The sequence below is a fragment of the Lagopus muta genome, chromosome 1 (genome assembly GCF_023343835.1).
Source record: "Lagopus muta isolate bLagMut1 chromosome 1, bLagMut1 primary, whole genome shotgun sequence".
Classification (NCBI taxonomy): Eukaryota; Metazoa; Chordata; class Aves; order Galliformes; family Phasianidae; genus Lagopus; species Lagopus muta.
In genome coordinates, this window is record NC_064433.1 from 26,793,456 (window position 1) to 26,817,203 (window position 23,748).

Consider the following 23,748-nt stretch of genomic DNA (forward strand, 5'->3'; position numbering starts at 1 on the left):
AGGGAAGTTAAACAAGATATGGTGAAAAACTGGGAGAGCTTTTTTTTTTTTAAAGTCTAAATGCTAAAGATGTAGTAATCTAAATTGCAGAATGTCTCACAGCATCAGTATATTTGTTTCTGTTCTGGTTCAACTGAATTATAACTAGACTTCTTGGCAAATTTCAAAGTATCTGCTCAAATTTATTTCCAGTTCAAGAAAACTGGAAATACTTATTTATCATTAGTTTTCTATTGGAGTTAGATTAGAGCCATACATTAACACCTCTCAACAGGAGAGCTTGGAGAGGGCAATAATCTAAAATGGAGGATGACAGTGTTTCAGGGTAGGTGAAGGAAAATGATTAAAACCAGAAAGTTTAGGGAGCTGGCTGTGTGGAGTCAGTTACTGCAAGATTTCTCCTTTTTTTTTTTCCTTTCCTTCCATGGGTAATTTAATCTCAGCAATATTAGACTGTCTTCACACAGTGCATGAGAACAGACTTGTTTAGTCTTAAGTGACAGGGCTGTGGTATGCACACAGAAAATGTGAAACAGTATTTTAGGTCTAAGACCCACAGTGATTACAGAGTCTTTAAGAAAAACAAGTGCTGCAGTGTTACTTGATCAATCTGAAGATGTGGCCGGGTTGGTTTTGATAGGTACAGTTGGGAGCCAAGAAGATGCACACACCTACTTTGGATACACTGTAGTAACTACAGTGGGTGTGACACATTCTGTTGTTGTCATGCTTTTTGTTTATTTTGTCTGAATCAGAAAATGAATTTAAATCTCTCAACTCCCACGTTAACTTCCCCCCTCACCCCCCATCTTTCCTTTGAATGTCATCTGTTTTCAGAGACAAATTATAAGCATCTCTGGACATCTCTAAAATGCTGCATGCTTACAATTCACTGCTTATGTTGGAATTATCAAATGAAAACACACAGTGAAAGTGGGAGGAAGATGGCTGCTGTTTATGACTTTCTAGTGACTTGAACATGACCACACAGTGATTAGCTCATGATGCAGTAGAGGGCATTGCTATGCTGAGGAGAACAACTCAGATATAAAATAATGTCTCTTTGCCTCTTGTTCCTGCTCTTCCAGCATGGTTGGACTAGATGATTTTAGAGGACTTTATCACATCAATAACATAATAATAATATATTTCAGTTTGGCCTTACACAAGCCATTTCAGATATGGAGGGTAGGTGGCTGCATTATTGAAGCACAAAGCCTGGGACGACAGGCTCCATTGGTAGTTGAGCTTCTCTGTGAAGTAATTGCAACTAGGATTCCAGCTAATCTGGTACTTAATACCTATCTCTGTTAGATCATGGGTGATTTCACTAGACATAAAGCTATTGTATAAGAAGTGTTAACTGCTTTCTCTACCATGCTGTCTTCAGTCTTCTCCATTTCTTCGTCTGACTGTGTAACTGAATTCAGCCCTGCCTGTTCCATTAGACTCTGGACTGAGTCTTTTAGTCCACCTTGAACATTCTGTGGTTTGGGAAGCTCCGCTCCCATTTCTGAATTGCAGCAAAGTTTGACTTTGACTTGTCTGCGTAAACGAGGATGTCTCTGACTAAATTGAGGTATCTGGAGAAATTTGTACTCCAAGATGGAGATCTTGGTGACTAAATGTAATTCTAGAATTAAGTGTCTTAAAGTCAGTGGCCTAAATAGCTCTGTAGCTAAGACATAAAACCTACTTATATTGGGACTTACAACATGGCTTAAATAGTCTAAACATGGTTCAGAGCTTGGCATTCTTCCCCAGAGAGCTCTGATCCTCTGGGTCTGCACCCCACACCCTTATTCTCAAGAACACTAGATTAAAAACAAACAAACAAAACAAAACAAAAAAAACAACCAATTTTCAGTTGAGCCCAGATGTAGTGTTTATATTTTTTCCCTTGTATAATTTAGCATCTTGGCTATACTTTGTGTGGAGGAATTGTATGATAGAGGCAGGCACAACACAGGCAAAGGAAGAATTTTGCCTGTGTTTATGTCTACACTCAAAGAAGAGGTTGCATTTAGAAAGCAAATAGATTCAGCAAGAGGGTCAAATAGAAGAGAGATGTTAGAAAAGTGTGTGTCTATTTTCAAACACAAGGTGTTAGTAGGAAAGAATGCTTAACTTGAGCGAGTCACTTATGTCACATTCTTTTTGGATATTGCCATGAAGAAGCCAAGAAATTTACTTGAGTAGCTCTTTTGTTCTGAATGTTTTTTTTCTGTGCACTGTGTTGAAAGATGTATGGTGGAGAATGGGAGGCATGCATCAGAAGGCAAGATACAAAATTGTCCACTTACAATGTTCATGTCAGTGTGAATAAGTATTTCGATGGGACTTCACCACCCATTTGTAGAAATTGTGTATTTACAACAAATATGCCAATACATTTATAACGAACATACGTAACTCAAGTGTAGACTGAACTCATCTGTTTTAAAAGAGAGCTCAGACATCTACTGATTTTTCACAGGAACTGTAATTATTTTGGTGAATTTAGGTTGAAATGTTCCTTTTTAATATAGAGTTGAAAAGCAATAGAAAGGAAAAGTCAGTGCAGTAATCAGTGCTTATTAATGTAACAGGCTGTACTTTTGTTAGACACAAAAACTTGTACTGAAAGGAAACATCAGGGCTTTAAATGCAAATTAAGTTAGTCTATGGAAAGCAGAGATGCCATAGTGCTTCAGCATCTCTTTATAGGGACAGCTTTATCATCTCTCTCCTAGCAATGACAGGTAGCCAGTCTTTGAATGTGAGGGGAAGTCGTCTCATTGCCCCCTAAAAAGAAGTGGTGAATCTAAGATTGATATCAGGATGCAGAATGGAGGTGAGTGTTTCCTCCAGCACAGCACAGCTTTTAGGTCAAAATAGCTTGCAGAATTGCATCGGTGACATCCTTCTGTATACAGGAACTGAACACAAGTAGAGAGCACAGTTGCTGCAGTTGGCATGTAGGAGTTATTGGGCGCTGCTGTGTGTTCAATGAAATTTGGATGTAGGAGTTTTATGGGACTGAACATGTTCAGTATAGATGAAGGTCAGTGGAGCTGACAGCTTGCCCACTGCAGACAGGAGGTTTGGAAATGCTGTTAGCAGCTCGCTAAAGAGCCCTGAGTATACAGATGTAGCAGTTTTTCAGAGGCTTCAATGGAAACCGTACCTGAGTGCGTTTTCAGGGAGACTGCCATAATATCTCCATTGGCATGTTAGCCTTCTGAGGTACTGTGCCAAAGCAGAGAATTAACAACTATGTGGATAAATATTTCCGTGTTCATCCCTAAACAGAGAAGAAATGTTGAAAATCCATGCACAAATGATTAATATTTGATAAACTTAGAGAAAATCAGAGATATTTAGCAGATATATTAAGTATAATTTTACCAACAGCTTCATTTACAGTAACATTTCTTTTTGCTTCAATCCGTAATTTGTATTCATATTCATATAAGAATTCAGCTCAACATGGGTTTTAATTAAGAATCTTACAGCAGTTTAAGCTAATTTGAATTTTATGTGTAATAATGATTTATTCTCAGAAGGAAATACTAAGTGTGATGGGGAATCATCTTTTTAAAATACTTTTCTCATTCTTAAATTTAATGTATGCCAAAATATTAGAGAAGTGAGGAGGAAAAATCTTTGTTTAAAAAGTTGAGGTTCTACTAAAAGGGTTTACTGAGCAGGTACATGTTCTTTTCTAAATACATCTAGAGAATTTCTGTTTTGTGAAGTATTGGCATGAGTTAATATATGAATTTTATGTGAAAGCTTTGTTCAATCTTTGGCATATTAATATATTTCTGAAAATTCAGTATTTGATATATTTTAACCTGATGCAGCTAATTTAAAAATCATTTGTTTTGTCAATGCTTCCTGGACTAGAATTCCACTTTTTGGTCCTTATCCTAGGTAAGACATTGTTTGCAAATTGTGCTTCTTGGGAGGGTGTTTGTGAAAGAAAAAACAAACTAAACCAAAGTATCAAAGTTGTTGCTAAGGTATTCAGGTACTGCTAAAAGCAGAGTGGTTGTCATAGTGACAGTTAAATAATAAAATTGTTCTGGCTTCTTGTTTTTTTTCAGTCTGCTGAAGAAAATTGAGCGGGAAACATGGAGAGAAAGTGGTGTTTCGTTAATTGCTACAGTGACTCGCCTCATGGAAAGGTTACTGGACTACAGGTGATTATCTTTCAGTAAGGTTGTCATCTTAAAAATGTTTGGAGACAAGCTCTGGGATCTTGTACAAATAGTGACTATACATGGACGTATCAACTTAGGATCTCTGGCAGCAGCTACTTAGTCAACTCACAAATTGCACATGTCTGAAAACGGAGAATCCTTCACATGATATGAAAATCCAGTTGCTTGCATCAGTTTCTTATCTGGAATATAGGAACTTTCAGCAGTAGGTTAGTGATTCAAGTCTGTCTGAAGTCACTAAGTTCAATGCTAATCACCTGACAGCTGTTGTACAGAATATGTAAATTCTTATCACTATGTCAATCACGCCTAGTTGTAGTGTCAGCTGGCACACTAAGTATGTATACAGAAACATGATCTCTCGGTGAGAAGCTTGCATCTGACTTTACCACACCAAAAAATGAAAGGGAGAGAAGAGACGTATCCTGCTCTTTGTGGGTGGGAGACTGCAAGTGATTTTCTCAGTCCTTTGTGAAGTCCGTGAAGAAACTTAAGACTACAGCTTAGTCCTCTTCATTGGCAAGTTGTAGTACTTTCTAGAGCTCAAGGGTTTGGTTTTTATCCAATTCTGCAGGGGAGATATGGTGAGACCTGATATTTCTGCTATCCTCAATAACAGTTTGAGAATAAAGAGAATAAAGCTGTTTTGTCAATAGAAAAAGAAATAAAAAACAACAACAAATTCTTAACATCTAGAAGTGTTTTTCCTCCTTCGGGAGGAATAAATCAGTGCTGTTCCTCCTCAGGGATCAGTTGGATTACAACCTCCAGGGCTGTGATTCCAGCAACTTTCAGAACAACTGTTTGTGCAAGTGGTTGTAAGAGAAATACAATTGTTTAGTTCATGTGCAAGAATGTTCTAAAGTTATGTACAATTTATTTTAGTGATTGCACAGTTGTGCCTGTTTGTTACTTTTTTACCCCAGTATGGTTGTACTGGCACTAATCTTAGTTGACTAATCAAAATCTTCATGGTTTCATTTTAAATTTTGGCTGGGAATCAGGTGTGTTCCCTCACCAAATAATGAATGATACTGGTTATAGAGTGCTACGAGGAAAATTTAGAGGACCTGAGCATTCTAAAGAGGAGGTCAGTATCATTCTGCTTTTTCACAGAGGAACCACTTTAGGTTTACACTGTCTGTGAAGAAAATAGATTCATCCCCTCACTCCTGTCACAGTGTTCCTTGTGCCAACATAAATGTTTGTGCTGGACTGTGGTGGTCTGACTGAGATGGCTAAATGTAACCCATCAAAACATGCTACCTAACGTGTTGTACTTCCTGAGAATTCTATAGGCAGCAGTGCAGGACTGTGAATGAGTGCCTGAGAGCCATAGGGGAGCAGAACTGCCTTCTGGCTTCTTCTGCCACAGTTTGAGATCAAGGTGTGAGGAAACCAAATGAATCTCCAGGATTCATGTAGGAAGTGAATGACAGGTGTGCTTTGTGTGGTGAAAAGGCTAAACTTTGTTCCTTTTGTTTTAGGGATTGCATGAAAATGGGAGAAGTGGATGGCAAAAAAATTGGCTGCACTGTTAGCCTTTTGGTTTGTATAATAATTTTTCTTGCCCTTTTTGATTACAGTTAAGCACTTTCAATTATACAGCCATATATTTGAATGGGAAATAGCCTGTTTCTTGATGCAGTTTTAGTTGACAGAATGGTGGTGAAGCATTGCCACAGGCAAAGCTGTGGATGCTCCATCCCTGGAGGCATCCCCTGGTTGGATGGGGCCCTGAGTAGCCTGATCCTGTGATGGGCAACCCTGCCTATGGCAGGAGGGCTGGAATGAAATGATCTTTAAGGTCCCTTCCAACCCAAGCTATTCTGTGATTAGTATTGCTGATACTTTCAGGATGAAATTGATACAGTAGTTTCCTTTGATACAGTAGTTTCCTTTGTATAGTTGGATTCTGAGAGATTTCTAATACTGCTTCATTCGGTTTTTTTTCCCTTCTTCCTAGGTAAATTTTGTCAAAATATTTTCTAAATGTAATTGGTCTCTGAGTTCTCAGACAGAAACAAACCTTTCCATTTCCCCAAAACCCAATGAAACTGACATTTCTCCAGTTTCCTGTCTTTCTAATAGCTGGTTCAGCCCGGAATGCTTCTCGAGACTTCTTCCTGTCATGTAACCAACCATCAGTGTCAATCTGTATTATGAAAAGTATTTCATTTTTGTTTATGAGATGCATTTTTGTTCTAGGCCAATTTCTACTGACAAGTTTGTTGATTTCTGTTAACCTTGGAAATTTTCCATTTTCATGATGTTTGTTTTGGAAAGCTATATTTTTAGCCATGGAAAAAAAACAGAATAAGTTGACTCATAATTCTGCATTTTTGACGTCAGCAAAACAATTTGGTAGCACTTCTAAATAGCAGTTATACATGAGAGAATAAAGGATTTCTTCAGCAGGGAAATGGTACTCTCCTACTATGGAAAATGTTTACTACACAGCCGTAGAGCAGCTGGCTTCCTATCAGAACCTCTGGCATGATTTGAACTCTGTAAAGTACCTGGATTATTTTCATTCTACCAGTAAGGACTTTTAAAACTCTTATTGATAAATCATTCAAGATTTTAACAAAAACAAAATTCAAGCATTTAAACCCACTCCCCCCATTCCCCAAAACCATTATACTTTTTAATAGGATTTTCTATAACTTGTACAGGTTAAGGAAGATTTTCTACCCTAATAATTTTCAGACACATTTTGTTACTGTTTGCCCACTTGAGAAACAACCAACACCAAATTTTGAAAAGTAAAGTTTGATTATGAAAATAGCACAAACAATTTAAGACATTTAGTTGTCCATCTGATCAATGAACTGTTTGTCACCTCAGCATCTGTTTTGTCCATGCAAATGATTAAAGGAATATATAATCCTGAAATAATTTTAAATATAGAGAAAGAAGCAATGCTTCATTTTTCATTAACACTTCAAAAGTATTCTGATTTCCAAAGATGAGAGGATTGATTGGCTTGAAAATGAAATGTTTATGTTTTGCCATGGAGGTACATGCTGTTCTTTTGGGAAGTAGAATTGAACAAATTAACAAAGTTATCAAACTGACTAGAATTATGCTACGTCATGAAATATGCAGAGGTACAAGTATCAGTAACTTAGATGAAAGGAAAACATTGGATTATTTTTCCCATTCTCTCCACTCTTGGATCATCAGAGACAGGTTTCACATTAGCATTGTTTGTTCATGTAACTGGAATGTTCCATGATATCGTAGAGTAGAATGTGGCCTGTTTGCTGTTCTTATTAATTAAGGACGCCTGCTTTTTATATTATGTCCCCTTATGAAGGCTTCCTCTATTTTTCATTGTGTCTCAAAATTGTTGAAAAAATGCAGAGCCTTTATCAGTATATTCGCATGACAGATCTGAGCTGTGACAGGGTTGTCTTGGTGTGGTCTACCTGATAGACCTATTGGACTTTGCCAGTGCTGAGCCTCACAGAACCTGTTGGTGTGTACAGTTTAAAGTTGTGACAAGTCCTGGAGCCTTTAGCTCTACACATTACAGGAGGAAAAGGGAAATCTTTGTACTGTGAAAGCATATGTTGGCCTAAAAGTCATTTTATGAAGTTAGTTTATCTTTTTTAGTATTTTCATTATACTATTTTAATGTTTCTCCCAATCTTCTCTTTGTTAATATTTCAATGTAGGAAACTGTCACACAATAAGAATACTTTCCAATAAGAGAAACACTTTGGCTACTTGCTTAGAGTTCATATATTAAGAGCTTTGAATAATAGAACAGAAATAGTTCATTGCTAAGGAGAAACAGTGCTAGATTGTTCTATACATTCTTGTTAACCAAAGTATATCATCCTGCATTAAATGTAGCTACAAAGGGGACTGTACCTGCATGCCCATAGTGACTACATGGAACATTTGTGGATGGTGCAAGACTTGTGCTCCTCTTCTTATAACCTTTTTATACTTGACTTTAGCGTTTGCAAATACTGAATGTTTTGAAATAAAAGTTTTGATGTTGCATCCCATATTTTATCCAAAATACAGAAAACAGAAGTTACTCATCCAGAAATCTCTAGCTAGAGAAATTTTGTCCTGAATATTACCTTAGTGTGCAACTTTAAGTATTGCAATTGTGCATTCAGTATTTATGTATTCAGTTCCCAGCATAAGTCAGGGCTGAAAAAAGCAAGTTTTCATTTGGCATTATGCTACTTAGGGTACCAGACAGTTCTTTGCAATGTTCTAACGTCCTTCTGCTATTTCATTGTGACAAAATGAAGAGCAGACATATTAGGCAGTAGATATTTTGTTAAAATACTACAAAAGTTAGAGCACTGTCAGCATTTTAAAACGAACAAGGAACTTTCAGCAAGATGCTAAATATTCTAAGTAAGTGTAGATGGGTGTATTTTTGGGCTGGGTTAGTATTTATAGGGAAAGAAACATCAGATTTCAGTTCTGTCACATTTTTTCTTTATTTAAAAAATAAAAAATAAAAATAAAATTTAAAAGAGCATATTGACTGGTCTACCAAATATATAATGGAACTAAACATTATATTGAATATTTTTGTATGTGATAGATATATTTAATATCTACTACATTTCATTATGAAATTCAATTTTATTACAGAATTTTTACAAGACTGAACTGAACAAAGAAGAGATGTATATTCGCTATATTCATAAGCTCTATGACCTGCATCTGAAAGCACAAAACTTTACAGGTAACGAAATGCAAACTAGAAAAAGTACCTAGGACTAGATGTGATTTGCAGACCTTCAAAGTTATGTGCAGTGCACAATATGCAAACTCAGGCTGAGTTTTCTTGCTCAATTAGTCTCTCTAAGAGTTGTGGGTCTTCCTTTCAGCCCTACAGCTCTGCTACTTTCTGTTTGTTGAAACAATGACTGTTGATGCACACTAGCAATGTATGCCATGAGTATTTCTTCAGCCAAGAGGAGTAAAGATGAGGTTTATGTGAATCAGTTTGGTAGTGTGAATCTTTGCATATCACATTTGCAGTACTATTGCCCAGTATTTTTCAACGTGAATTTACCACCGGTGCTGACAATTATCATTTAAATGGAAAAATAAGAAGATAAGCGCATATTGTTAATTGTACAATAAAAGGGGCACTTCATCTGAGTGACTGTTATGAAGAATAGCTGAAACTAATAAAATCAGTATCTCTTTAAATGAAACAGCCTTTGGGTGCCAAAATACTCAAGTGACCTTGCAATACCTCTGTCCATTTCCCAGTGATTACAACAGCAATTTCATGTCTTCAGAATCTCTGCAGATTGTTTGCATTCTTAAAAGTAGATTTTTTGGCTAGTGGGCACTAGTAAACAGGCTATGGGTACATACTGGTAGTGAATTTCCTAGGATCTATGGGAAAGGTCCTTAGCTTGGAATTTTTACATTTGCTTTTCATGGCTTTAAAGTCTAAACTAAACTGCTGGGTATATTAAGGAGAGGACTTTCATTTCCACATGTGACCTGGCAGTAGTGAATCACAAGAGAGTTTTGATTATCAAGCACTACTATCTTTGGCCCAGCTGGCTTTTTTGCCAAATTATTAATTTCCTGATCTTACATAACAGATGTTAGCAACTCTTTAAGCAATGCTGTGTTCCCTTTAGAAATCAACTGCAAATATGCATCCAATTTACTTTCGGCAGTGATATCAACCTTTTCATTTTGTTTTGTCATCCTAATTCTAATATTCTAATTATAATTCTAGTATTAATGGTATTTTGTTTACAATTTTTCTGCAGGACTTTGTTATATTTCCTGTGTATCTATTATTAGTGTCTGCATTCTTGGCCATGGTAGATTCCATGACTCCAAGATTTTTTGCTGTGAGAGACTTAAAGAAGAATTGGCTCAACCCATGGTTAGAAGCAGTCTTTCCACTTGAAAATAGACTTATGTAGTCCATTGCGTTGCTTATCAATCAGTGGCAACATACAGATCTTTTGTGAATTGACTGAAAAAGAAAAAGAAGTCTATTTACAGAACAGTTTCTTATGTGTCTTAATTCTCTGTGAATAAAAAAGTCCTTTTTTTAGAAAGTAAAAATCCTGGCTAAGAACTTGATGTCAAGTGAGAAAGGAAGGGTCACAGTAAGCTATCCTGACATCTATTTATGCTCTGCTGTTTTTCTTTCTTTCCATTTTGAATGATTGTTACCAACTTCACGGATATTTTCTTGTTATGTAAACATGCTGCATGTTTTTACTACAAATTGTAGCTTGAAACTTGAAAAATGTACATTACTAGCCAAGCAGCCTGAAAGCTGTGTGATGTCAAAATTAAGATGGACTGTGCAACTTCAAGTGGTCTCCCTTCCACATACATGTTGTAATGCAGCATTGCTTTACATCATACTTAGCATTTTATGACACTTGGATTCAAAGCGCACTTTCCCACAAACATCTTCTGCAGTGATGGCTTTTCATACACATGTTATTAGGCTAGATAAATACGAGGAACACTATTAGAAAAAAAGTCTCTGTATAGCCTGGCAAACATCATCTGACTTAGAGGAATGTACACAGAAGAGTCAGAAGTAGGATACAGTTGACTCGGGCAAGTTCACCTACCTCAGCATATATGAGGTCTGTTACTAAATCTGCAGTAAAAGAAGTCCAGTGGGCAGCTTAAGAATGTCCAAAAATCAACACTACCACTGGTTTTATTACTTCAAATACATCACAATACAGTTTTCCTTCAAAAAGGTGTATCTCAGTAAGAGTATTCACATTATCATGCACTTTCTCTGTGTCTTGTTTGCTTGGTGTTCATATGCATTGTGGTGTAATTTGTCTTGCAGAGGCTGCCTACACGCTCTTGCTTTACGATGAGCTGTTGGAGTGGTCTGATCGGCCCCTGAGAGAATTTCTGAACTACCCCATGCAAACAGAGTGGCAACGAAAAGAGTATCTCCATCTGACTATCATTCAAAACTTTGATAGGGGAAAGGTAAAATAGTCCTATTTTACTGAATAAATCTAGAAAGGATAGTTAATTCACCCCATGACTTACTTCTAGTTTTGCATTTTCTAATACAGAGGGGAAGTATTTGTCACTGCCCGATTAAGCAGTTACTTAGCGACACAGTAGGTTCCTTCTAATTCTGTTTGTATCCTAGAAATCTCCCACACTTAAATGTGAGAACAATTTCCACTTGTGTAGCAGATCTCTTTGCAGGTATCGAAGGACTTTGTAAAAGATGTTATAATTTCTCCCCATTTTAAAGGTGGTGAAAATGAGGCCTACAGCAAAAGAACCTTATGCAATTCACTGAGTGACCAAGTGAGGAATAACATTCCAAGCGTCTGGATTATAAGATCTGTTTGCATCTCCTAAATTGCAATGTGTCATTTTGAATATCAACTGCAGAATCTCTAAAAAGAGAACATTTTGGGGAGGTCACAGTTCATTGTCATCTCTGAGAATGCTTATTCTGAATTATGCAAGAGCAATTCTCCTGTAGTTTAAAATTTTATATACCCTTTGTGTGATTATTTATCTCAGGGATGAACAGGCAATTCAGTGCAATTTTGCATAGGTAGTATAATATATATTATATAATACCTATAGTATAGGTATATGATAATATAGGTAGTATAAGCCTTGGAAATGTTTTTAAAGTGATGTTGATGATTGTTTTTTTCCCAGAAAATTCTCTGATCAGTTTATAGTTTTAATCATATTGTGCAATAAAATATTCCAAACAAGAAAAATTAAGGAGAATATGAGGAGGAACAGATTTTTAAAAATTAAGATTTTAAAATGTGAAGTTCGTATCCGTTTGAATCAGTGAATCAGTCTTAAAAGTATTATCAAATAGATGATTACTTATATCTTGTGCAGTGATTGTCCTGTAAGAATCATATATTAAATAAGTCTCCAAACAGATCCAACAAATAATTCATCAGTATTAACAGCTATTTGTATGTCTAATGAACAATATGTTCAGTTATTTTCATTTCCATACTGGAAGTATGACCTGGTGTAGAAAGAACAGACTTCACGAATAAGTCATGAATTGTCAAACAGTTGTAAAATTACTAAACATCTTTTACTTGCTTGCAGTGTTGGGAAAATGGCATTATTTTATGCAGGAAAATTGCTGAACAGTATGAGAGCTACTATGACTACAGAAACCTTAGCAAGATGAGGGTAATGTACCTAAGTACTTTTCATCAATCATAGATCAAAAAGCTTTTTTCGTTTGGAATGTAAAATGTTACCTGGAAACCTAAGTTTGCCACTGTTCCATTTGAAAACACTTTTTTTTAAAGCTTGTACTTGTTTTCTGTAACAGATTATAAAAAGAAGTGTAAGCTGAAGTGTGTAAGAAGAAGTGATCTTGTAGTGTTTGTACCTGTACAGCGCTCCCTTTGTACGCATGCTCATGCAAAAATATTGTATCTATCAATGCAGTTTTGTTGATTTCCTATCGTTTGTCCAAGGAATGTGCTCTATGCAGTCCTTAGTTAATATCTTTGCAGTTGTAATTGGAAACAAACAGCTTGCAACAAGTAACAAACAACTTTGCTAATCTATATATTGCATAAAAATATGATCTGCTTAATTCACATAGACAAACAGAGTCTTTTATGACACAGTCATAATACAATGACTATAACACTCTTTATGATCTGCTTTACTTTGTATATGTATTTAGATAATTCAATGGCAGAATGCTGTAGGCAAGAACAAAAAATGACTGTCATCATATTAACAAAATAATTTCTTTATGCACATTTAATTAATTGTACTTAACGAATTCTGTGCTTGCATTAGTAGGTATCTTTCTACTATATCTGTGCCACCTAAGTTTTAACCCAAAAAGGAGGACTAGGGGATTTCTCGTAGCAGTATAAACTCAGCAGATACCACATACACATTAAATAGCTTTTTACATTAGCTGAAATGGGCTTAATGCTTCTTTTTCCAAAGCATTAAAAAAAATATGAACAGGGAATTTTTTTGTGAAATCTCATAATTAGAAAAAAAGACTCTGACATAAAGATGACTTTGTGCTAATGTTTTGAGTAAAATAAAAATGGGATATATTGATAAAAGTGATATAGTTACTATCATGAGACTTTTCTAGAAACTCATGTTAGACACTGAAATCACTGGAAACTGGTATGATTTGAACATGACTGTTTTGAATATGGCTCCTTACTTTTACTCAGAGGTACACTGCAATTGCAGTACTCCAGAGCAGTGCATCAAAACACCTTGTGTTTTGTGACAGCTTAAGGTAAAAATATGTTTTCAAAGAACACTAATTGCATTTCTTTTCAATCTCAATCAGATGATGGAAGCATCTTTGTATGATAAAATTATGGATCAACAGCGTTTGGAGCCAGAGTTTTTCAGAGTTGGATTTTATGGGAAAAAGTTTCCATTCTTCTTGAGAGTAAGTGAATTGAAAATTAACCAAATTGAGTAATTCTGGTACTTGTGGTGTTTTTCATAATTACTTTCTCTACCTGAGAATTTGATCATACCACATATAAGTTCTATGAGAAGCAGGGAATTCTCTGTGGTAAATATGATATCCTCATGTTATCAGGGGCAAGGAAAGGTTTTATCTAACAGAAAGACAAATGATAGGCTTCTAGAGTCCCACATAGGCTTAAGATTTTAGTTTGTGTTGGAAAACACGCACCTGAAGTATTCCACTGATCACTGTCTTCTTTTCACGGTAGCCTATTCCTATTGTTCTGTTTCTGCTGGTGGCTGCTCAGAAGGCAGCTACCCAAAGAAGTGTCATTTGGCAGTTGGACAATCAGTAACTCAGCACTGAAGGAATTACATTCTCAATCTCACTTTTTTAAAGTGAGTTGGAAATTCAGCATGCTGACTTCCATTGTTTATTAGTATAGTAAAGCTGACAAGATATATGAAGTTACTCTTGAACATTAATCTTAGATTCTGAAGCTACCAAAGTGCCCCTGAAAATTTTATTTTTGTTATTCTGTTCCCCTCTTCCACAGTCTGCAGTGGTTTAGCTGCATTGACTGTCACCTTGGGAAGAGAACAGAATCCATCTTATTTGTGGAGACACTGCAGTCATAATCCAAGCTCCCCTTTCTGTAGTAATTCAAATAAGTGATGATGGAACCACCTCTGTGTAGAGGAGGCCTAAAAAGCCAAATTTTTCTTTGTGTCTGGGAAAGTTGCAAATTGTAAATATAGAATGAACATAGCCATTTAAATCCTTATAGAACAACAGTCTTGTGGGCATAGTTTTTGTTGTTGTCTGTATATATCTTCCGGGGAAACCAATTTGAAATTGTTAATTAGAAAGGATATAATGTCTGATGTTCCTAAAAACTGCTTCAACCAATACAGTAAGAGTACTGGAAAAAGTCTGTACAGGAGTGCTGTATTTTCAGACCTGTAAGTCTTTCACTGCTTATACATCTGCACAGAAAGTACCGATGCATTTTCCAAGTTAAACATACATGACACTACTAAAGAACATGTTTATGCTTCCTGCACCAACAAGGAGCACCTCAAAACTTAACTACATTAGATTCAATTTTTGGAGGGAAAGCGATTTGAGCAGTTTGTACTTTTTTTTAGAAAGTCTGGTATATTTGCCATTGAAGGAATAAAGAATAAAGCTTCAGAGGAAAGCTTTCAAATGTTAATTTCTGGTTGCACACTAGCAGTATTGCAGTTGGTTTCTTATAGCAGTTTCCATGGAAGACTTCAGTGCTTTCTGTCCCTTGTAAAGATACTATTAGGAAAGCTACAATTTCTATCTAAATCAGCTTCAGGAGAACACATTAGTAATGACTTTTGAGAGTTTTCTAATATAAATGTAAAAATAAAGTTCATTAGATATTATTTTTAGAAAAATGGTAATTTCCTTTATTTCAAACCTATAAGAAGCCCTCAGCAGCACCACAGTTGGGGACAAGTTCCAGTCAGTGCTTCAGATCCAGAAAGCTCATGTAAAACTTGTGTTCATGCTTCAGGAAAACAATGGAATATAGTAAATATTCCTTCATCTAGATTTCTTATTTTCTCCTGGCCTCTTGATTCTTATCTTTTTCCTTCTTCGTGATAAAATGACGTAAAAATTGCCCTTAAAGTGTATTTAAGACTGTGTGTTTAAATCTATTTAATGATACCCATTCATTTTTGCATAATTTGCTCTTGTTTTTTTTCATATTTTTTCTCAGAATAAGGAATTCGTTTGCCGAGGACATGACTACGAAAGACTGGAGGCCTTCCAGCAGCGAATGTTGAATGAGTTCCCACATGCCATTGCTATGCAACATGCAAATCAACCAGATGAGACAATCTTTCAGGCAGAAGCGCAGTGTATCCGCATAATCACAAACCCATGCCACTTAATTGTCTAGTTTTTAAATAATGTAGGTACCTCTATAACCAATTTCAATAACTATCAGCTTCCACTTAAATGGTAGGTAAGAAGTCCCCTGCAATTTGTCCCATTCACTCTGTTTTGTTCAGACTTATTTTCACATAATTCTTGGTTGTGTTCAAAATTTCTTGATTATTAAGATTCTTACTTCAACCAAAAACGCTCATGGAACTCTCATTGCTTTGATAATGGTGTGTCAGTTCAAGTTACAATAACTCAAGTTCTTACAATAAAATATAATGCTGGCATGGCATGACATCCAGTATATAAGAATATATTTAATTAAATTCTTTTCTTCCATATACTATTACATGTAAGTAGCTCTATTTCTCTCTCTCTTTTTTTTTTTTTTAAATAAGAGATTTAAAAAAAAAAACAAAAAACACACACACAAAAAAAAAAAACAAAAAAAAAAAAACAAACAAATCCCAAATAATTAAAAAATGCCTGAAGTTCATTTCCTAAGCCATTAGCATTTAATGATACAGACTTTGAAAACAATTTTTATTCTGTCATATCTCAGGAGGCAATGTGCTTTGCTAATTTCAGTGACGTGGAATAGCCTTAACTCTTTACATACAGACTTGCAGATCTATGCTGTGACACCAATACCAGAAAATCAAGAGGTCCTGCAGAGAGATGGCATTCCAGATAACATCAAGAGTTTTTACAAAGTAAATCACATCTGGCGATTCCGATATGACAGACCATTTCACAAAGGTACCAAGGACAAGGAGAATGAGTTCAAGGTAGAGTACCACACACTTTCCCAAACTACAAGACCTAAGGATTTATTTGAAACATCAGTTACAGCTGTGTTATTGATCTGAGTGTGTTCTGACAAGTTCTCTAAAGGAAATGGTAGGTCAAATTTGACCCTTTTACTCTTCATTTTAGTTAAAATTCCTGTAATAGTTATATAGGAGCTGCAAAGTCTTTCTGTATATGATGATAGGGGAGCAAAAAATACCTGCTTTTTTTTTTACTTTGATGATACATCGAAGGCAGAATTGCAGAGAGGAGAGCAGCCTTCTCCAGAGAAGCCTATAAGGTAGACAGGTAAACATTGCTAAGTTAATCTTCTGTGGTATAGATAGGATTACCAAAAATTCCCTCTACTGAGAGCAGAGGAAAGACAGTTTTGACTAAGATATGGCATAATGTTCCATTCCTGTGACATAGAAACTAAAAAGTACCTTTGAACTTACAGCTTGTCTCAGAGATAATAATATAGAATAATACCATCTGTATAAGAGTTGAGAAGTGGCAGAAATGACTGCTTGGTTGAGAAAGTTCTGAGAAACGTGAAAATCGTAGGCTTCTGCAATGGACATTTCAATAGATTCCTGGATGTTAGTTTTTGTTTTTTTCCTTTATGTATGCTGTTTGTTAAGTGGATTTATTTACAAAGAAAATTGGGAATAGTCAAAAAACTTCTAGAAGTAAATTATGGAAATAAATTGATTTTGTATATTGCAGAGCCTGTGGGTGGAGAGAACTACGCTGATCTTGGTGCAGAGTTTACCTGGAATCTCTCGTTGGTTTGAAGTGGAAAAACGTGAAGTAGTGAGTATAAGACTGATTGCAATCTGTATTGTGTTGCTTTACTTCTGCATCCATACCTTATTGGAAAACAACCTTAAGATTAATTGGCCAGATGTAATTTATTTGTGCAAGTTTTGAAGCCGACTACAACAAAATTATTTACAAAGTATTTTGAGTTGTCCAGTTTCTCTTATCCCATAAAGTATTACAAGGAAACCAGATTTATGGTTCATTTAAACAGGTGAGAAAAAAAGAAGCCATGAACAATAATGGGCAGCCAGGACTCAGTAAAAGGCAATACTTATTGTGTACAAATTACTTCTTTCAGCATAAAATTTAATACTTAGAATATCTGTAGTTTAATGTGTCTTTTAACATTCCTGAAATGTAAGTATTCTCCATTCCCTGTACTGTAATAAATGCCATGTGGGTATATCACTATTTCTACCTAGGGCTCTGTTGAAATTGTCACTTCTCAGCGTGCCCATGGAAGCGTGCCTACACAGATCTTGTAGGAATAGGGTCTACTGTAGCAATCTTTTACTGACACATTGTAATTTCTTCTCATTCCTTGTTTTATTTCTTCGAAAATCCTTAAATACTTTCCAGATGTATTCTAAGCAGTGCTCATAGTATAAAAATCTCTGAAAAAATTGGTCAGTTGTTGAGCCAGAGAACAAAACACCTGTAATTTTCTTCCCTTCCTATTAAAGCCATTCTTAACAAAAATCCCATTAATTACAGGGTTACTGTTGTAAAACTGAACTGTCTTGCTGAAAACAAAAAAAAAGTAATTTAGTTAAAAATTAAAAAAATAAATGTGTGCAACACAAAATTTTGTTAGTTGACTTCCACAAAGACCTTACACAGACCTTCAAACTAATTATTACACTGAAATTGGAATATAGAAGAACCACCCCAGTTACTGTATTACCATTATAGTCACCATTTCCTATAGCTAGTTCTCATATTTTTTTCTGGGCACGTACTAGATGACGACTCATATTTGTGCTTTAATGTTTTGGTAAGTTATGCCAACTACAGGCCCTCTTCCCATCTCTCTGCTTTTTGCTTTTCCTGCAGCTCATGCCAACAGTGAGTAGAGCTTCCTCACGCTCTGGAAGACAGGCACATCCTGTTCAATGATTGCCCTTGACTGTAACTCGATTATCATCAAAGCTTACATTCCAACTTCTCATCCATACCATCTAGCTGTTGACTATATTATAAGTTGGGTATGAGAACTACCTCGCCCATGCTTAAGCTTTGCTCTGTGTCCTTAAGTGCATTGAAGCAGTCTCTGACCTTCCCCCTAATTAAGGAGAGTTACCAAGGACAATTCACAAAAACTTCTAAATCCCAAATTTCACCACATGCTGAAGTATATGTTTTGTAGCAGATGCTGAGCAATCTCCCAGGGTCAGATAATTAACCTGCTAGAGAGGGTTCTTTGCTTTGGCCCTTGATTACCTGATGTCTCTCTGTTCAGATATTTGTTTTGTTGAAAAACAAATCTTTCTGCCATGTTATACCACAACATAGAATAATGTTATTTTCAGGTTTAGAATTCAACAAAAAAATCACCTTTAATATCGTTCGTCTTTTAACTGATTTTCCTCACCACCCTTTCAGGTGGAAATGAGTCCCCTTGAGAATGCCATTGAAGTCTTAGAAAATAAGAACCAGCAACTGAGAACACTGATCAGTCAGTGTCAAACTCGACAGATGCAAAACATTAACCCTCTCACAATGTGTCTAAATGGGGTCATTGATGCAGCGGTTAATGGTGGTGTTACTAGATACCAAGAGGTGAGCAATTTATGTTGTGTTTATAAAAAATCTTTTACAAGACTGTTTCTTTCTAATTATTTCTCTGAACTGATAAATTCTGTATGAATTGAGGATAGAAACTATTATAAATTATACATTTAATGGCATTTATATTGCAGTTTAGGTGTGAGCTGATGTTAAATATATAGTTTTATGGGAACAACTGTTTTGCTGCAGATAATGTCGTAAATATACTCCAGTGATGAGAACATTAACATTCGCCTTGTATTCTTTAGTGGTTAGTGCTTTTCTTTATTATCTTTCTTAAGAAGTAGTCAGTTCTAACTATATTGCTGTAATATGTACAACCCAACCCAAGTAAGGAGATACTTCTGGCTGACCAGCACATTTCCTTTTGTGAGATGATGTTCTGATTTAAGAGAAATAATTCATAACAACAAATATATTTATCTTATGGAATCATTTTTCTGTATCCTTATTCTTCTGCCCTTCCATATTCTAGAGGAGAACTGTTTTCAGAAAAATCTAGTGAGCTGTAACTGCTCTACTTGTAAAATATCCAAACTTCTATCTCAGTGCTAGATTTGACCCCAGAATCTGTGCCTGGTTATCATAATCTCTCAATCATCTTAAGAAAAGCTTAAATTTTGGGGATGTTGTATTTTCACAAACTTGTGAGATTTTGAAATAGCAATAAAAAGAAAGGAGGGCTATTTTTCTCAGCCTGGCTTGATCTCACAGTTTTTCACAGTAGTCGTTTGAAATACTTGAATTAGCTACTTGTGCCTTTTCCACTCAAAATTTCAAGTTGAATAACCACCCGCTTGTCTTAAAGGCTGTAAAATTTGTTGTTCATTCAGCAGAGGTAAATTTGATAAAGCTGCATTTGAGTTAAACTACAAGAGATTCATTCTGCTGTAGTGTTAGAAACTGTCGTTAATACTGCAGCATTTATGAAAGCTGTGGAGCTAAGGTAAAGAAATACTATATTTGGTGTCTCCCAGCTGCCTTTAAAGAAAACTGACAACAAAGCTTATTTAGCAAAACAAAGCACCGCAGATGGAGTTGCTGGAGCAATATAGACATGTCAGAGCTATGTCTGACATAGTTTGACAATTTGAATTAGCACTATAGATGAATTTCATCTGAGCTGGCTGGACGTGTCTGCATAGTTCTCCATTATTCAGGAGCATACTGAAGGTTCTAGCTCATTCCATTCTTTTTACTGTTCTTAGCTACAATTCTTTGTCTCCTAGATAGTCTTCATTTGTAGCTTTTTATTCCCCTTTGTCCTGTACCCCCCTCTTCTCTCTCTTTGGCTGTGTATCTAAGATAGGACATTACAACATATATGTTTCACCAAATATGTGGTCGTGAGGTAAGTGACTGTGTCTTTACAGATGCTTTATTTCCCTTTTGGCAACTTTCCCAGTTTAAAAAAGTAAAAGATCCAGCAAATAATCCATTTTGGTCAACTGCTACCTTCTTGATTCTGCTTTTTTTCTTCCCCTTCTTTTCTCCTGATAATAAAAAGGGGTTGTCTCGAATCGTGCAGTAACTTGGCTGATATTAGAGCTACCCTTTCATTCACTGCTTTTAGTACGGAAATACTTCCTAGGAAAATCTAGAGAAGTGGTAGCTCTTATGCAATATCTTTCTGTATGCTTTATGCTAAAAAGCATGAAGTATGTTTTGTGCTCGTTAACTAACACCTCTTACACTGCACTTTGTGCTATAACGTGTTTTTCTTTTAATTACTTTGCATGTGCTTGGAACTGAGTAGAAGCACTTTCATGTTTAATTATTGGAAAACATGGGCTCCAAGACTTACTAGATTTAATTGAATTCTGATTATTTTTTTCCTCTTAAAATACTGGGGATTTTGCTGAAATTATTATATCTCTGACTCATTCTACAGTTCTTGCAGTTCTGTATAAATCTCAGCCCAAAACTACTGGGATACCACCTGCTCAATATTGAAAACACATCAAGATTTTCAGATGAGGGGGAAATAAAGCAGCTGTCAGAAGTTTGGGATATGAGAATTTAGCAAGCAGTATCAGAGGGCTCCTTTTTGCAATTTAAACCTATAAGACTTCAAACTGACTTATCTGCAGTGAGAGAGCCATGTAAAATAAATAGTCTTTGCTACAGTATCAGCATTTTCTAGACAGGTCTCATGAGTTGCCACAGCATGAAATTTTGGAACTGTCAGAGAAAGGGGTATTTTAATCTCCAGCTCCACTGTTGCCTATATTTACAAATCATTATGCACAGCAAAAATTTTAATAGCTGAAATTGGTTGGAGGGCCTTGTAAGGGCTAAATGAGTGAATCACTAAGACAAGTGGGAAACACAGCACAAAGCAGCCACTATTATCCTCTCAACTCTATGGAGAGAAAACTGTATGTAAACGGAGATCTTCTGTGACAAAGGCACATCTGAGAAAGCCTGTAAATCTCTCAAATGAGCTGCTGGGTATCTTCTATATGGAATAGAGCTAAGCAGAGTTGTAAATTGAGTACAGTCCCCTTGCGGGATAGGTTAGGTACCATGCTAAAATGCAAGTGTGAACAAAAAGGTGACTGCTGTGTCCAGGCCATGGCTGGTAGATTAAAATGATTTCAGGGTATTATGACTGATACAATTAGAGCACTAGAAGTGGGATGGAAAGTCCTGTAACACACTCAAGTATTTTTTGTTAGATGCTCCTGAAGTGAAAAAGTGTGGCTTTCTGAAATCAATATCATCATGAGTTCTTTCAAATATTAATTATAAGACTGTATAGGATACTGTGAGAAATGCTCTCACAATACTGGCATGGTTTTGATACATATAGTAGCTTACAATTCCATGCTGTCCTTGCGGTATCTTTGTATTTAAACAATAGCAAACCTCCTAGTATGAAAAGGCTTCTGGTCTGACTCTTTGCAATTATTTGAAACTCCTAGTTCACAATCAGTGGGAGAGAGATATTTATTGAAGGTAATCTTTGCTTCATTTCATCTGTGATTTGCCAGTTTCCAGATTTGATTCAGGATCTGTCCAGGATATTGAACAACTGGTTGAATTCCACTTCAAGAAGGGCTCCATTTTATTCATTCATATTCTCCACCAGTGTGGAAATGAAAAACCACTTGTTTAGTGTTGCAAAAAGAGCTTTTGTTTCAAAAATACAATGAAGAAACTGTTGGTTAAAAAACAAAAACAAAAGACAAAAAGATTTGTTTCTACTTGCTTTGTTATTTAGTGATTTTTTTGTTTTTGTTTTTTTGTTGTTTTTGTTTAGGCATTCTTTGTCAAAGAATATGTTTTGAACCATCCAGAAGATGGAGAGAAGATTACACGCTTGAGGGAGCTGATGCTTGAGCAGGTAAAGTGGTGAAAAATCCTGGCTAGGTCACCTTCTCAGCTGTTCTAGCTGAAATGATGTGTCCCAAAATAAAGTACAAAATTTCAGAGGTTACAGAATCACAGAATTGTAGGGGTTGGAAGGGATCTCCAAAGGTCATAGAGTCCAACCCCCTGCCAAAGTAAGCTCGCTACATCAGGTTGCACAGGTTACTAACTGCTTAATAGTCTCCAGTATTTTCTGAATTAGTTTGCAAATAGACAGAAGCTTCGTATATAAGCATGTTTCCAGATCATGTTAATATATTCTCCCTAGTTCTTTCTGTCCCTCTTAAACACTTCAAACTATTATAAATTAAAAGTCAAACAAGAGGCAAATTTTTGTACAGTGCTGATCATATGCAAATATTTGCACAATGTATTTTAGTACTACTGCAGAATAAACAGTATTCTCAGCAAATGGTTTGGCTTAAACAAATATTTGTACATTGCATTTTACCACTAGGACAGAACAAACATCATTTTTACTATAGTGTTTAGTATATGAGAACGCACACATGGCGTAAGATATCTAATAGCACTAACAACAATTGCCTATCTGGTTAGGCACTAAAATAAACACCAGGTGATATAATCACAGAATTGAATTTTTATGCACTAAATAATTATTCTGTTATTTCTTCGTTTTCCTATTTATTGTAGTCCTGACATTACGAATATTCCTGTAGAATTCAATACCAAAATTTTTGAAATTAAAAATAAATGAACTGTGTATGAATCAGGTTCTAGAATTTGATTATGTTATAAAACAGCCACTGGGTTTCTTAATTATTATTTATTTTACTCTTTGTTTACATTTGTTTCAGCAAAGCAAGATGATTATAAAATTATCCCCAGATATTGATTTGCTTATGCAATAAGCCAAATGATTAAACTTAAAATAGTCTCTTTTTAAGAGGCAATGAATAAACCAAAGGAAAAGATTTAGAATTTTTCACTGGGAGATATGAAAGGAGAATGTTTCCATCTTCTCCTTCCCTCAGAAAATGTCAGGATGCAGAGACCTAACCATTATAATTCAGAGTCTTTGTGTCTTTATACTTTGTGCTTATAAGTATACAGATTATTGGCAGACTATCCAACAAGGGAATTATGCATAAGAAGGCTGGAAATGCTGAAACAAATTATTTTGATCAATTTATCATAGCATTTCAGCTCTTTTAACTGACTTTTACCTATCTGTACTCTATGCAGCATCTTGAAATGTCAAGCTTTCTTGCCAGATTAGGATAAAAAGTTCAGAGTATTGGAATTTAGCAAGATGGAAATTCCATTTTTTTGTTTTTTGGTCAGAGTAGTGACATTAGTGATATCTTTTGGTCAGACCAGACGAAGGCACAGATATTCATAGTATAAACAAAAGCAAACTCACTGAGC

At 35.7% G+C, this 23,748-nt stretch overlaps 1 protein-coding gene across 4 annotated transcripts in view; it reads left to right on the top strand.

Moving 5' to 3' along the window:
- Positions 1 to 23,748, top strand: part of DOCK4 (dedicator of cytokinesis 4) — a 240,727-nt gene that overhangs the window by 199,717 nt on the left and 17,262 nt on the right. For 2 of the 4 annotated variants that reach the window (XM_048943492.1, XM_048943510.1), the window contains exons 33-44: positions 3,889 to 3,915; positions 4,089 to 4,184; positions 5,693 to 5,753; positions 8,832 to 8,925; positions 11,038 to 11,186; positions 12,303 to 12,389; positions 13,537 to 13,641; positions 15,419 to 15,560; positions 16,207 to 16,373; positions 17,104 to 17,190; positions 18,802 to 18,978; positions 22,250 to 22,333. In XM_048943492.1, the coding sequence (XP_048799449.1) occupies positions 3,889 to 3,915; positions 4,089 to 4,184; positions 5,693 to 5,753; positions 8,832 to 8,925; positions 11,038 to 11,186; positions 12,303 to 12,389; positions 13,537 to 13,641; positions 15,419 to 15,560; positions 16,207 to 16,373; positions 17,104 to 17,190; positions 18,802 to 18,978; positions 22,250 to 22,333 (1,276 nt within the window). The remainder of the gene's footprint in view (positions 1 to 3,888; positions 3,916 to 4,088; positions 4,185 to 5,692; positions 5,754 to 8,831; positions 8,926 to 11,037; positions 11,187 to 12,302; positions 12,390 to 13,536; positions 13,642 to 15,418; positions 15,561 to 16,206; positions 16,374 to 17,103; positions 17,191 to 18,801; positions 18,979 to 22,249; positions 22,334 to 23,748) is intronic. The other 2 variants (XM_048943503.1, XM_048943520.1) reach the window with 1 other exon arrangement.